Source organism: Sebastes fasciatus, chromosome 16, assembly GCF_043250625.1.
Source record: "Sebastes fasciatus isolate fSebFas1 chromosome 16, fSebFas1.pri, whole genome shotgun sequence".
Classification (NCBI taxonomy): Eukaryota; Metazoa; Chordata; class Actinopteri; order Perciformes; family Sebastidae; genus Sebastes; species Sebastes fasciatus.
Window position 1 is genome coordinate 11,448,588 of NC_133810.1, and position 15,727 is coordinate 11,464,314.

Consider the following 15,727-nt stretch of genomic DNA (forward strand, 5'->3'; position numbering starts at 1 on the left):
CTAGCCACAGGCTACAGCAACCATTTGAAAAACCAAACACCAAATTACAAACACCTGAGACAGTTACAGCATCAATAATTGATTAAAAACATCCCTGAAAGGACACAAACAAAATATATGTGAAGATTGTTTTTTTACAGTTGTCTTCATCAGTAGTGTATTGAAATATTGGCCTGATATGTTATAAATAGATCATAACATGGCAAACTCAAGCCCAACAGGCAGCAATAGCTGTCAGGAGACTCGTGGGTACCCATAGAACCCATTTTCATTCACATATCTTGAGGTCAGAGGTCAAGGGTACCCCTTTGAAAATGGCCATGCCAGTTTTTCCTCGCCAAAATGTAGCGGACGTTTGGAGCGTTATTTATCCTCATGGTTGGTACCAATGGATTCCTTAGGTTTTCTAGTTTCAGATGATACCAGTATCTTCACTCTAGCCACGACAGCCTAAAAATGGCAGGTTGCATTAATGCGTTAAAGAAATTAGTTTAACTCTTGAAGGTTATGTATTGGATCTATTGTGATGTTTTTCTATTTTTAATTGCATTCTTCTCTTGTATTAAATGGATTTCAGAGTTTGGCTTCAGTATAAACATGCTGTTGTGTCATATTGTGAATTTGATGCCTGATAAAGGGTCCATGAGGAAATGTTGCATTTTCACTGAACTTAGTGCAGACAGTGTGCAATAACTCAAAACTTTCTCATGATTTCATCATACCGCACCTGTCTATCGGGTTTGTCAAACTTGACATGTCATATCACTGAAGCTAGCTGAGCAGTGATGTTGTCCAGCGGCTTCGTATTCACACTTTCACAACAGGGAGATCATTTCCCTCTTTTTCTTCATTGGTGTTGAAGATAGATGAGACAAAACTGCTAAACTACTTCCTGAAACTTGTTGTGCAAGTGCATAATAAATCATTGCTCATCACTAAAATTGATTTCCCCTTGTGCTTCTTTGCAGTCAAACCAACGGTGATCCACACAGACATGTTTGTCAACAGCATCGGCCCAGTAAATGCCATCAATATGGTGAGTAATACTGTGTTAATGTTTCATCATTGTTGTCAATAATCAGTCTGAAACTGCGGGTATAACTAAAGGAAGATTTTTATTTTTAAAAAATGTGTTGGGCCTGCCTCCATCCTGGGGGAGTTGAGCGTATAATGATCCAGAGAGCAGCTCTCTCCTCTGGAGCTGGCAGGGTTTCAGTGTCTTGCTCAAGCACACTTCAGCAGGGCAGATGCTTGCTGTCATGGTGGATTGGTTGGTCCTCCTAATCACTATGCTGCCCCACTGCCCTTGTAGTGTTGCAACACAATGCAGGTGTCAATCAGATGCTTAACTACTGCGCTGGCCTTTGCACCACATGGGGATAAATGCGGTCCATTTAATGCATCTGCGTTGCATTAAACATCTCTTATCCGAGTTAGAAATACCGATTAACAGTTGACCGATCGTGTCGCGACACACGCAGGCCAGATCTCAAAGCAGCATATTTGCAAATGGCTGCGCAAGTTGGCAAGATGTTTCGCACTTTGTGGTTGCCAAGAATTTCATCAGCGACAATCTGAGGTGTCACCTGTTCGAGTTCTTTGTGTATTCAAATGAATATTCCAGTTTGTGATTTTCCTTGGATCTGGTTTGACGTTTTTTTTCTGTTGTTATATTTGGAGTGACACATTTAAATTGTTTACTGACAAAGCTGTTTATTTTCTATAAAGATTTCTTTAATAAAAATGTGTCTTTGAATAATATTACATTAGAACAATTGATTAACCGTGCAATCGGGTGATATAAAGGTTAACCTTGCTATGCACCAGTATATTACTGTCCATTTTGGAAATATCAGTCTTGGTCCAGTCTGTCGGTATTCTTCTTCTAGTGTATGCATTCAACTTATTCGAGTGATTAGAGTACAACCGTTAAAGTAGCAATAAAATAAACAATAAAATCATGTTATTTTTTTCAACCACTTTATTTATTTTAAGGGTAACTTTGTTATTCTTCAACCTGGACCCTATGTTTCCATGTTTTTGTGTCTAAGTGACTAATGGGGGCAACAATTCTTGAAATTGGTCCAGTAGCAGCGTCAATGTACATCCACTAAAAGTGCTTGTTTTTGCTACGGACAGGCTCAGATTATTATTATAAGTATCTGACAACATTATGGAAAGGATCCTACAGAGAAATGAGACATATGTTTTGACATTTCGCTTGATCCGGTCTGTTTGTTATTGCTCTAAAATCTCGCGCCACATCCACTTTGTCAAAATCCGCTACATGTGACATTGAAAATCTTGTAGATAACACTAAGCTACGCTTTCTGTACACAAACAACGGCACTCTTCTCTTCAACTCTCACTCACGTTTCCACCGTTTGTCTTCTAGCAAGAAGTCACATGACACAAAAACAAACAGAAAGTGAAAGGTAGGAAAAACCTTTCACTTCTCTGTAGGGTCCTTTCCATAATGTTGTCAGACATTTATAATAACAGCATGAGCCTGTCAGTGGCAAAAACAAGCACTTTTAGTGGACATATATTTACGCTGTTGAATTGCCCCAAATGATTACATTACAGCCCGTTTAGCAGCTGGCGGCTGCAGCGTTCTCGTTCAATACTGGACCAATTTCAAAAATGGCTGTCCCCATTAGTCACTTAGACACAAAAACATAAGAAAATAGGGTTGAAAAATCCCAAAGTTACCCTTTAAGATGCAAGAAGCTTGTTATATCTGCAAAAGCCAAGTGTGTGTAGTGTTTGTTTTATTACTCTTACAACAATTCACATTATTCTCAGCCAATATGAGTGGGAGGGCTGCTTATTTGTGCATTACCAGCTTCCAAAAATCATCTATCAGTGTATTTCTATTAATAAAAATAACAATTTGACGAGTTGGAAGTGTTGGATTTCAGCTATCAGTTTCAGATAGGAAGAGCCTACTCCATGTTGTTTTTGGATTACCATTGCCGACATTGTTACAATGCACAGTAACTCATGAATTCTACATTTAAAAACCGAGGAATAGTAACAGGATATATAGCTGTCATGCTGCAGTGACGACCAAAAGAACAGTTCATCAGATGGTGGAGAAGAAAAATTGTTCGCTGGAGAGAAAATAGGATTAGAAAATGAGAGTCTCTTGCAAATCTCTCACATCAGCGTTGTTTTATGTGTCATTGTTTTCTGTGGCAACGTCCCCGCTGAGAACCCACTTCTATTGTCATTCTGCAGAGCAGTCTGCTCTACATGGCGGTGGCGTTCCATTTCACTTAGTCTTAGCTAAAAACACCCACTCTCAATAACTGCAGTCACAGTGAAGTTGGAAGAGAAGCGTTGATGGGATCAGTTAGAAAATGTGTGTTTGCGCTCACATTAGGGAGTCTGCGTGCGAGCGCGTGTGTGTGACGGGGGCATCACGCTGACATGAAACGATGACTGATTGCTTCACATTCATACGTAATTAGCGTGGCTGGGCCAGTGCGTTCACACTGTGACATGACAAATGTGGTGCGGTAGGTAGAATTTTTTTTGAAGAGTATCTAAGCATGAGCACAAATCTTGTTTTTTAATTATGCAGGAATATTTGAAATATGGTGAAGTTGCAGCGCGGGAGGTGGAGGGATGGGACAGACTAGATTTGAAGAAGAAAAAGAATCCTAAATTGATGCTTTGTAGCCACTAGAGCCAACGAGTATAGAAGCAAAGAGACAAAACTCTGGTGCTTTTTTGACAATGGCCGTTAGATGGCGCTGCGGTAGCGCTGCGGAATTTTTTTTTTACATGTAACTTCCCAGTAGAAAGACTTAAATAGCCCTCATTTAAATCCTTATGTGTTAAAATTCACTAATAGCCGCACCACCTTGCACACTTGTGACATATGCGGTTCTGCCAGCTTCCTGCTAGCTGTATGCGGCTGTAATAATGGATATATTGGCTGTGATTCATCACTTTTATGATCTTATAATACACACATGGGCTGTATGCTGTAAGCCTGTACCGTGGTGGATGTATTAACGTCTCTGTTCCCAAACAGCCGGCTATCGGCCAGTAGCTAGTAGTGCTATTAGCATGACATAAACAGACTTTAATGTAGTTGTAGGCTATTTACTAACACGCAGAGCAAACGCACTGGGCACAATGTTGTATATATCCATGGTCTGTGGTCTATTGGACATCGAATTTAGAGATTTTTGACATGAAAAAGATTGAGATTGCTCTAAGCATCCCAAGCGTGCTGGATTTTTCTAGCTTCCATTTATGTCCATCGCTCACTTTTATGCTCCTCTGGGAAGCGGCCGGGCAAAAAATGTTCATAAATAAATAAGTAAGTAAGTAAATAGTTATAATAGTATGTATATTTGTAATATTTTTATTGTTCAACACAGGTAATTTTGGTAGAGACATTAAATTTATAGCAATAAAATAGAAATACTTTTATTTTTTGCTTTTGTACGGCAGGTTGTAGGGGACGTTTTACTGGCGTCATTATGGTAGTCGACTCGATTACAGTCCAAAATGGCGGAGGCGGAGGTCTGCTGCTGGGCGCTGGCGTTGCAATGGAACGTATAATTGACTTTCACCTCTTAGCAATATATCCTTTTTGCTAGAGCTGAGCAGCTCTTGGATGTGTGCAGCTGTTTCAGTTGAAAGATCTGTGAAAGATCCCAGAGTATGCTATATATAGGTTAAAGACAAACAAAAAATAGATGTTCATCCCACTCAGCAGGGCCCAGATGAAGATCCTAAGGCATTCAATCTTTTCTCTCATCATTGGATTTGAACTGTCTGCCTGTCCTTTGTGGGGGGGAAAAAGGATGTTTTCAGGATGGGAATGCTGCCTGCTGAAAATGTTGTTTTTCAAATCTCGTTTAGGACTCTTTGGCATGGATTTAGGCTTTATTGTTGGGCTAAGCTTTGTCAGGAAGTTAATGCCTCTATGCCCTCTTGCGCACAAATCCCCACGATTTTTTTCTCTCTCCTGCTGTACTTCACTTTGAACCTCAGGGCTCAACCATTCCAAATAACAAAATAAATAAGAGAGACTGATAGCTCCCTCTCACTCGCCGTGTCTCCTTTGCCTCTCACATTAGACCACATCTCACCTTCGCTCTCAGCTCTTCAACTCTGCCCATGGCTCCTTTCATCCCTCGTATGCGTGTCCTTACTCAGCTCTCACAGGGACTGAATAGGAGACGGGAGGTTTTGTCAGGCTCAGGACAAAGTGCTGCCAAGGCGGCAGGTTATGAGGTTAGATAATACTTGAGCCAAATAAGGGGAATTATTAATTGCCCCGTTGAACATTTAATTTTCAGGTTGAGGGCGTCAAGATGGTCTTTTTCAACGGAACTCTTTAGTGGGGACAAAAGGACATCTTGGCCTGAATAGAAAACCATCTTGTATTAAGTTTCCACTGGCATAGAAAAGTTCCCCTCAGCCAGATGAAACAGAGCAGTGCTTTTGCAGCCCACATTTGATCTCATTGCATTTCCCAGTTAAAAGCCACACATTGGTGACAGCGCTGGTTGCAAACAAATACTGTTTGCAAGGCGTTCCTGACAAACAGAGACTTTTTATCTGGTGTGTTACATAAAGCCCGTTCAGCTGAAGTTAAACACAACAATTCGGGTAATGCTGTGTTTTTATTCTGCCGTCAGGAATACACCATCGACATCTTTTTCGCTCAGACCTGGTACGACAGGAGGTTAAAATTCAACAGCACGATGAAGGTCCTGCGTCTCAACAGCAACATGGTCGGGAAGATCTGGATCCCGGACACCTTTTTCCGCAACTCAAAGAAGGCCGATGCTCACTGGATCACCACGCCCAATCGCATGCTTCGAATCTGGAATGACGGCCGGATACTCTACACCCTCAGGTAAAACGCCAGGGATGCCTGAGATGAGATATTAGTAACAGATTTGGGTGTTTCTCATTCATCAGACCCACAGTTTGATTGATTGTGTGACTGGGTGGCAGAATTACTCCATTTATCGCTCCCATTTTATCACATTTAAAAGCTTAAATTGTCAGTTATCATTATATCTGCTATTTTGCATCTGTTTTATTAGTGTGTCTGAACCAAAAGATAGAAAGGTGCTTCTAATTTTAGATTTAGTGGAAAAAGAAAAATTTCCTGTGATAGCCGACATAATGGGGAGTTCAAAATCTATTTACATAAACAATTAATTCTAGTGCTCTCGGCTGATGAAGCAGAAAACAATAGATAACGGTGAAAATACAGTCTCGACTCAACAATCTGAGCATTAAAACTGGACTAAGAGCTAATAATGACTCTGCAGCATTTCATTTTTTATCAGGATTATCATCAATTTGTTGCCACTGAGGTGCTTCCTGCTCTTCCTGGAATCCACCACAAGCAATGCGTGTACTTTAGAAAGTGTTCTGAAGTACCCAACAATGTACGGCCTCTCTACACAAATGATTCATGGCACTGATTATCCTGAACAGGCTCTGGGCAATTTTAAATTCCTGCATTTTAAATTTGACATTAATTAGCGTGCAGGAAATATGTCCTACTGAATGAGGCAGGAAGGGAACACTGGAACTACATTGCCCTGCACTGTTTTTAGGCACTCTTACAGTACATGCATATTGCTTAAAAGTAGGGCTGTCAATCGATTAAAATATTTAATCCTGATTTATCGAATGATTTTCCACAGTTAATCGCACATTTTTATCTGTTCAAAATGTGCCTTAAAGGGAGATTTGTCAAGTATTTAATGCTCTTATCAACATGGGAGTGGGCAAATATGCTTGCTTTATGTAAATGTATGTATATATTTATTATTGGAAATCAGTTATCAACACAAAACAATGACAGAATTGTCCAGAAACCCTCACAGGTACTGCATTTAGCATAAAACAATATGCTCAAATGATAATATGGTAAACTCAAGCCCAACAGGCAACAACAGCTGTCAGTGTGCTGACTTGACTATGACTTACCCTAAAACTGCGTGTAATTATCATAAAGTGGGCATGTCTGTAAAGGGGAGACTCGTGGGTACCCATAGAACCCATTTTCATTCACATAAATTGAGGTCAGAGGTCAAGGGACCCCTTTGAAAATGGTCATGCCAGTGTCTACTCGCCAAAATTTAGTGCAAGTTTGGAGCGTTATTTAACCTACTTCAAACAAGCTATGACATGGTTGGGTACCAATGAATTCCTTAGATCTTCTTGTTTCATATGATACCAGTATCTATCTAGCTTTAAAACTGAGCCCGCTACAACCTCGGATTGCAAGTTGCGTTAAAGAAATTAGTGGCGTTAATGCGTTAACTTTGACAGCCCTACTTAAAAGTGAATATTTTTAGTTTTCTGATTGTACTTTTTAATTATTTTGAGTTTCAGAAATCCTTAGGAAGATTTTTCAAAAATAATATGCTAATTATAAATATTGCTATATTATGTTATGGCCCATTCTTGCCTGTAGATCGATTAATTGGACAATAGTAGCCAGGTTACTGCTCTGATGGGTTGGAAGCACTACTAGACAATGTTATTGGTTGCCGACTAACAATTAACATGTGAAACGTGTAAAACAGGAGGATAGATTGAAGGGAAATATTAATTTTGCTTATAATCATGTTTTGCATGCCATCATAAATACAGCGGACATTATTACTGACACCACAGTATATCATCAGTGATAATAAGAGAGAAAGTGAACTATTCTGGACTCAATCAAGCCGTGATGGATGTTCTGCTATGCCGAACACTACCCCTCCACTTCATTAATTTGTTAAGGAACTCCGAATTTAACCAGTGGTTAATTAGGATGGCCGCCGTGATTGGGAGGACAATGATACATGACAATAGCGAGTGCATGGATGGGTAAAGTCATTTAAGGTCATTCTCTCATTAAGAGGAAGTTTAATGACTTTGCCTTCAAACTCCCTCAAGTGTGAAAAAGAGGAAGACGTGTGTGTGTGTGTGTGTGTTGCCGTGAAAACATCAATTTAGTTTAGTGAAATTCTAATTAGTAATTCCTCGTGTTAATACTGATAAGGATAGGGGTTTAATTCTGACGTTTCCAACAAGCTTTTAAATGTAAACTATTGTTTTGTGATAGACTATATGCAATTTAAAATCTATATATACACATTAACATTCTTCTATATGGACCAAAATCTTAAATGAATGTATGAATAAATAATTAGATAAATAAATGGATATGTCATTAAATGCAGCAAAAAAAATATTAAAAATAAATGTAGCCGTTAATTAATTGATAAAAATGTGACTTAAATTGATATTTCTGTTTTAATTTGCTTCTTTATTTATTTATTTATTTATCTTTGTATTAATTACGTTATTTATTTACTCTTCGGTTTCATTTTCCCTTTTATTTATTTATGTATTTATTTTTATTAATTTCTAAATTTATTTATTTTTGCATATTTAAAAATAAATATAAATTGCAAAATTAAATAAATAATACACACAAATATAAATAAAAATGTAACGCAAAAATAAATAAATAGATTAAAAATATATACATACGAAAATAAAAGGGAAAATTAAACGGAAGAGTAAATTTACAAGGGAATTAATAAAACGATGAATAAATCAAGAAGCAAATTGAAACAGAAATATGTGACATAAATATAATTGATGTCACATATTATCAATTTATTTATGGCTACATTTATTTTTCATGTAATTTCTGCTGCATTTAATGACATTTATTAATTTATTGAGTCATTGATTTATTTATTCATTCATTTATTTTTTATTTGGCAGGTTCCGTCCTCCACATTTCTATAGTAACTGAGTCAGTGGATTTAAATATTGTGTCTCCGCAGGTTGACCATCGATGCTGAGTGCCAGCTTAAACTGAACAACTTCCCAATGGATGAGCACTCGTGTCCCCTGGAGTTTTCAAGCTGTAAGTTTGGCCATATGCTGATCTCCCACTGTTTTACCTCTCCCTCTGTTGCATCTCAAATGCACACACAAACACACATGCTGTGGCCATGAACGAGCAGCATATGAGCCTAACAAAGACATCATTTAAAGAATCATTATGCAACAAGCCAAACCAAGGAAATCGGGCTGCAGGATTTCTTTCAGACCACTCCGAGCTCCAATCAGATCAGTCACATGTGTGTTTAGGTTTAACAGACTCATGCAAACAGTATATGGAAGTATGTATGCATGTACAGTATCTACACTGTAGATACCTATTCTGTAGATTCTACAGATTAGGGCTTTCACAATATCAGATTATCACTACACGATATTGTGGCCAAAATAATTCATTGCCACAGAGCTTATTTTCTGCAATAATCCAAAACCCAATGGAAAAGTCCCATTGGCTTTTTGTCGAGGGAACCAGGGCGATGCTAACTGCCTGGTTGGCCTACAAAAACACGTCATCCCTAGAGCCCTCTATAGCGTGATTTAAGTTGCGCTGGGTTATTTACATAATACTATCATATGTGTATTATTAACATGATTTTTAAACATCACGGTTATCAACAATACCAGTATATCTCAACCTTCCTACTACATCTTGCTCTTTTTGCCAGCTAAAATGCTATCTCAGTCCTAAAAGAGCTCTTTAATAAATGAGGAATAATATACATTGTGTTCCAATATGAGATATTTGAACAAAAACATTTATTAAACATTTAATTAATTCATTGTATATGCTGGCATTCAGGCTGCACGGTGGTGCAGTGGTTAGCACTGGCGCCTCACAGCTAGAGGGTTGCAGGTTCGAATCCGGCTTGGGACCCTTCTGTGTGGAGTTTGCATGTTCTCCCCGTGTTAGCGTGGGTTTTCTCCGGGTACTCCGGTTTCCTCCCACAGTCCAAAGACATGCAGGTTAGGTTAATTGTTGACTCTAAATTGCCCGTAGGTGTGAATGTGAGCGTGAATGGTTGTCTGTCTCTATGTGTCAGCCCTGCGATGGACTGGCGACCTGTCCAGGGTGTACCCTGCCTTCGCCCAATGTCGGCTGGGATCGGCTCCAGCCCCCCCGCGACCCCTAACGGGATAAGCGGTTGCAGATGGATGGATGGATGCTGGCATTCAGTAAAGGGATTTAATAAGAGATGCTTTATTGGCAACTCGACCAAAGGCAAAGCACTGATCGATTTTCCTGCCCTTTGTCAATAGCGTTCTAAAAAAGTGACACGAGTCCAAATGAGTCAGTCCCTCTATGCGAGGAGCGGATAGGGGGTGGGGGGGCAAGTTATGCTAATGAGGCTGCTATGGATCCACAGAGAGATGCACCATGGGATATTCTCCAGAGAGAGAATGCTTCCTAAATAGCTCCAGAGCAACAAGAAAGAGAAAGCAAGGGGGGTGGTAGCAGGACCTAAAAATGGAACAGAAGCATTCATTTCAATTTGATGAAAGCCATGGATGTTTTCAGAACTTTGAGAATCGCTTGATGTGCACAGCACATGAGCTCAATCTCAGAGGCGGCAGGCGGAGCACCGAGCAGTGTGCAGCGATTTATCACGCGGGCATTTTTTTCCTCGACACGTGCCACGGAGCTACAAAGCGTTTGGTAGATTTTCCAGCGCTACCTCTTTTTTTGCAGTAGTTTTGGAGAACGCTTCAGATGATACACTATATCGTTCCACTTTGCTCAAAGTGAATTTCACGACATCGCAGCTCCAGGAGCATTGTTGTTCTGGCTTCCCAAATGGACACTGAATCAATAATTTGTCCTGGATGAATTGCCAGCGAAGGAGCAGACTGCCTGCCTGCCTGGCTGTAATGTAGCAGATCCTTCCATCCCCTGCTCCTCTGAGGTCCAGCATTACTGGATGTCTGAGAGCACTTTAGTAATAAAGCCATTTAAAGTTTGAAGTGAGGAAGTTTCATGTGCATTATTCAGGCCACTCCCTCGTCGGGTGCACACACAGCTCATAACTAGACTGAAGACAGCACTCAACCGTTCACAGGATGAGGAGCCCTATTCCAAATTCAACTTCCTTTTTATTTCAAATGTGGATACCAGATGTACATTCAATACTAACAAATACCATTTGGTTATGATAATGTATCTAAGTGAATTAGCATTAGTAAGACTGTTATTGTGATTCTCACAACCAGAGAGCATCCCGGTGATGTAATAAAATGACTTAAATCCAGCTCAGACGTGGATCAATTTTTCACTCCACACAGATGGACTGCATATTTTGTCAGGAGTCTGTTATCTGATGGTTTCTCCATGAAACACTTTGTGTGCAAAGTAGCTGACTTTGTGTGTATATGGATGACTCATAAATCAAACAGGCTGTGCTCTATGCTTTTGTTTTATATTGAAGGTCGTTAAAACACATGGTTTTTACTGTATATAGCGGAGAGCTTATCCAAAGAGTCAAGTCTTGAAGGGTTAATTTTGTTATTTTTCAAACTATGTTTTTGTGTCTAAGTGACTAATGGGGACAACAATTTCTGAAATTGGTCCAGTATTGAGGGAGAACGCCGCAGTCGCCAGCCGCTAAACCGGCTGTAATGTAATCATTTGGGGCAATCTGTTACTGTCATTTCACATCCACTATTATAACTGTTATTATGAGTGTCTGACAACATTATGGAAAGGAGCCTATAGAGACATAAAACACTTTTCTTACCTTTTCGCTTGATCCGATCTGTTTGTTATTGTGTGTCTCGCTTTGAGAAGCCTCGTTATGAAATGTCGCATCGCCTCCACGTTGTCGAAATCAGCTAAATATTCAGCCATGACATTGAGAAATCTTTTAGATAACACTAAGATACGCTTGCTGTACTCCAACACAAGAAACTCCGACAACACCGGTGTCGCGTGGCACTCCTCTCTCCACTCTCACTGGTGTTTCCACCGTAGTCACATGATGACAGTAAGCGAAAGGTAAGAAAAACGTGTTATTTCTCTGTAGGGTCCTTTCCATAATGTCATCAGACACTTATAATAACAATCTGAGCCTGTCAGTGACAAAAACAAGCACTTTTAGTGGACGTACATTTACGTTGCGGAGCTGCCCCCGAGTGATTACATTGCAGCCCATTTAGCGACTGGCAGTTACAGCCACCGGACCAATTTCAGAAATTGTTGACCCCATTAGTCACTTGGTGAAAATAGGGTCCAGGTTGAAAAATACCGAAGCTATACTCTTCATGATATTTGCTAAAATGGATGAATATTAGTCTTTGGAATACATTGTCATTTTTGCACCAAGCTTCCTTGTTTTTAACAGAGCTCCATGTAACTGTGTGCTCTCTCTCCTGTTCAGACGGCTACCCCAGGGAGGAGATTGTGTACAAGTGGAAGAGGAGCTCAGTGGAGGTTGGGGACATTCGCTCCTGGAGGCTCTACCAGTTCTCCTTCGTGGGCCTGAGGAACACCTCTGAGATTGTCAGGACTGTCTCAGGTAAGAAAACCATCTTTTTTTCTACCAAGCCTCTTCTTTAACAAAAAACAACTCTTACTCACTGAGTCAAGGCTGACTGAATACACACGTTCTTTGCCAGTGACGCCCCTGCTTGTGTCATTGGACAGTCGCGTGTGTGACAGAAGTGATTTCTTGAACGTGCAGCAACAGAATAGGGATTCCACGGGTGCTGCACGACACAGCATTCACGTTGGGCATGATACATTTAATCTGATGGAGGCAGGAGCGTGCAGGCAGCATCACCTTAATGTGATGACATGGTAGAATTTCATATATGAGAGGCATTATTGTTATCAGGCTTAACCATGCACGCCAATGACTCCAGACACGTTATAAAATAAAGTCTCTCTCTGACTCTCTCTCAAAATTTCCATTCCTCTTCAAAGTCTGTAAACAATCACTGCTGATCTGTCGACTGATCTGGCTCGTGTCTGTTGCTAGGGGTTACAGCATGAACTTTGAGAGAAACGGGGGCATGACTTGTAATGTTTTTATCCACTCTTAGTTCACAGTGCTGCCTACTGCATGTAGAACTTCCCTTGTGGGATGATCTTGTGCATTTTTGGCCCATAGCACACATTCAAGTTTTTTCTTTGGCTTGTCCTGACTTTGTCTTGACCCTGATACGACTCTTGGTTTAATTATAAACTGGACCTTATGGTTCAAATTGTGTCACTTTAGAAGGCAATTTTGAATGTGTGTGACGGCTGTGAAATCTACTTAGTTTCACAGCCACTTCTGTCATTAAGAATGTGTATTTTGAAGTCTTTCCAAGCCAGAGGGCAAAGTGACCTACAGTATGTGGCCGCTACTCCAAAGTTGTCCCGTGCAGATGCTTGTTGGTGAGCGGAGTGATTTTGAAATATATATATATATACTGTATTTGAAAAAAAAAATGCAATTAACTGAAATTAAATTAACTGAAAATATACATTTGAATGCAGTTTGGGAAAAAAACAAATGTACATTTCTGTCACCTGAGATATTTGATATATTCCTGTATTGCAACTCCACACAGATACCCTGAATTAAAATTAAATAAACTTACTTACTACTATGATTTTATTCAATAATATTTAGGGCTGTCAACTGATTAAATTATTTAATCGCACGATTGTCCATAGTTAATTGTTATTAATTTTTATGTGTTCAAAATGTACCATGAAGGGAGATTTGTCAAGTATTTAATACTCTTATCAACATGGGAGACGGCAAATATGCTGCTTTATGTAAACATATGTAAATATTTATCACTGAAAATCAATTACCAACATAAAGAATATGCTCAAATCATAACGTGGCAAACTCAAGCCCAACAGGAAACAACAGCTGTCAGTGTGCTGACTTGACTATGACTTGCCCCAAACTGCATGTGATTATCATAAAGTGGGCATGTCTGTAAAGGGGAGACTCGTGGGTACCCATAGAACCCATTCTCATTCACATATCTTGAGGTCAGATGTCAAGGGACCCATTTGAAAATGGCCATGACCGTTTTTCCTCGCCAAAATTTTGTGCAAGTTTGAAGCGTTATTTAACCTCCTTTGCGACAAGCTGCTATGACGTGTGGATTCCTTAGGTTTTTCTAGTTTCATATGATACCAGTATCTTCACTCTACCTTTAAAATTGAGCCTGCTACAACCTCCGAAAGATCAATTGCGTTAATGTATCAAAAAATTAAGATTTTGCGTTATCGTGTTAACTTTGTTATAATACATTTGAAAAGCCTTTTAATTTACAAAATAGAAACACTGTTTGCCAATAAAACGTGAAATATTCTCCTTCAATATTCAATACATTTCTTTCAAACTTCTCTGCTAATATAGTCCTCCATGGTTTTGCTCTAACAAGGATGGGTGAATTTAAAGAACGTGGTGCCTATTAAATAACACAGAGAAGGGAGATCATTCATTATGGTGAACAACTGGCTGGATTCGTTCATTCAGAATGAAGCAGGAATATGAACGCTTGCTTGAGGAAAAACAGCTGTGTTGATGTTTTAGAGGAGGGCCACTGTGTTTGCACGCATAGGCATGTTTGTTTATGTTCTATATTCATGAGTCGGTAAGTAATGTATGTAATGCAATGCAAGGAATTATATGTATTCTTTATGCTCGTCTGTGGTGCGAATCAAAGAAAGCCATGCCCGCAGAGATTCGCTTTGGGCAGAGGAGGCTTCATTCTCATTAGATCAGCTGCATTATCTCGAGGAACTGACAATAAGGTTCTGTTATATATGTACAAGTACAACATCCCCTCGTGAATCCTATTGTTAAATCACTTGGAAAGAATTACAGCCATTTCAGCATGTATTCACACCAACGTAAAAAGGTTTTTTAGCTCCCAACTCAATCTCCTTTTTATGAGATATTCAATTCATCCTAGTCTATCTGCTATGTGAGTATTGATCAGGGGGAATAGATGTTTTCTGGCCGAACTCCATCTGTTTAGAATATACTATAGGCCGGAAGGCTACAGAAAGCAAAGTCATTGTTTTAGACATGTAACAGTAGGGTCATTATTCCCGTCTAGTCAGTTAGTGTACTGCTTCCCTTTTCTAATGAAAGTCCAGACTGTCTTGTGAGAAGCACAAACTCTCTAGCTACAGGCAGGTAGTAAAGTGAAAGAACTACTGTAGACAGTTTTGAGTGCTTTTTTTGTCTGAGTGTTTTGGTGATGCAGATGTAGTGATCATTTTTAAAAGCTGTACTGTTGTGTACGCACACGAATGTTCAGCTTACTTTAAACGCGGTAGCTGTAAAAGCTCACGAACAATGCTTTCCTATGGTGAACAATTAAGTTGGAGGTAATAATTGTGTTTGGAGTGTTTGCTGGGGGTGTAATAGCTGCTGTCCCTGTTAGGTAACCTTGTGTTCTGTAATGGTGACAAACAAAGCCATCATCTTTTATACAGAAAACACATTTTATGAACGTTTGATCGCAGTACAGTTTTGATTATTATACATAAAGATATATAAAGATAATGCATTGGCATCTACGATGTTGTTTATTTCAAATGTTTCAATATAAATAGTCGTATCAGATACTAGGGCTGGACAATACATCAATATTATATCGATATTGTGATATGAGACTAGATATTGTCTTAGATTTTGGATAGTGTAATATCATAATATGGCATGTGTTGCCTTTTCCTGGTTTTAAAGGTTGCATTACAGTGAAGTTATGTGATTTGCTAAACTTACCAGACTGTTAGCTGTTCTTTTTGCCTTTACCCACTTAGTCATTATCGTATCGTATCGTATCGTATCGTATCGTATCGTATCGTATCGTATCGTAT

At 39.4% G+C, this 15,727-nt stretch overlaps 2 protein-coding genes across 5 annotated transcripts in view; both read left to right on the plus strand.

The window, feature by feature from the left end:
- gabra6b (gamma-aminobutyric acid type A receptor subunit alpha6b) overlaps positions 1–15,727 on the plus strand; it is a 277,852-nt gene that overhangs the window by 165,059 nt on the left and 97,066 nt on the right. The gene's annotated exons all lie outside the window — the stretch shown is intronic.
- Positions 1–15,727, plus strand: part of gabrg2 (gamma-aminobutyric acid type A receptor subunit gamma2) — a 67,751-nt gene that overhangs the window by 18,659 nt on the left and 33,365 nt on the right. For all 4 annotated transcript variants that reach the window (XM_074611069.1, XM_074611070.1, XM_074611067.1 and 1 more), the window contains exons 3-6: positions 969–1,036; positions 5,664–5,884; positions 8,838–8,920; positions 12,267–12,404. In XM_074611069.1, the coding sequence (XP_074467170.1) occupies positions 969–1,036; positions 5,664–5,884; positions 8,838–8,920; positions 12,267–12,404 (510 nt within the window). The remainder of the gene's footprint in view (positions 1–968; positions 1,037–5,663; positions 5,885–8,837; positions 8,921–12,266; positions 12,405–15,727) is intronic.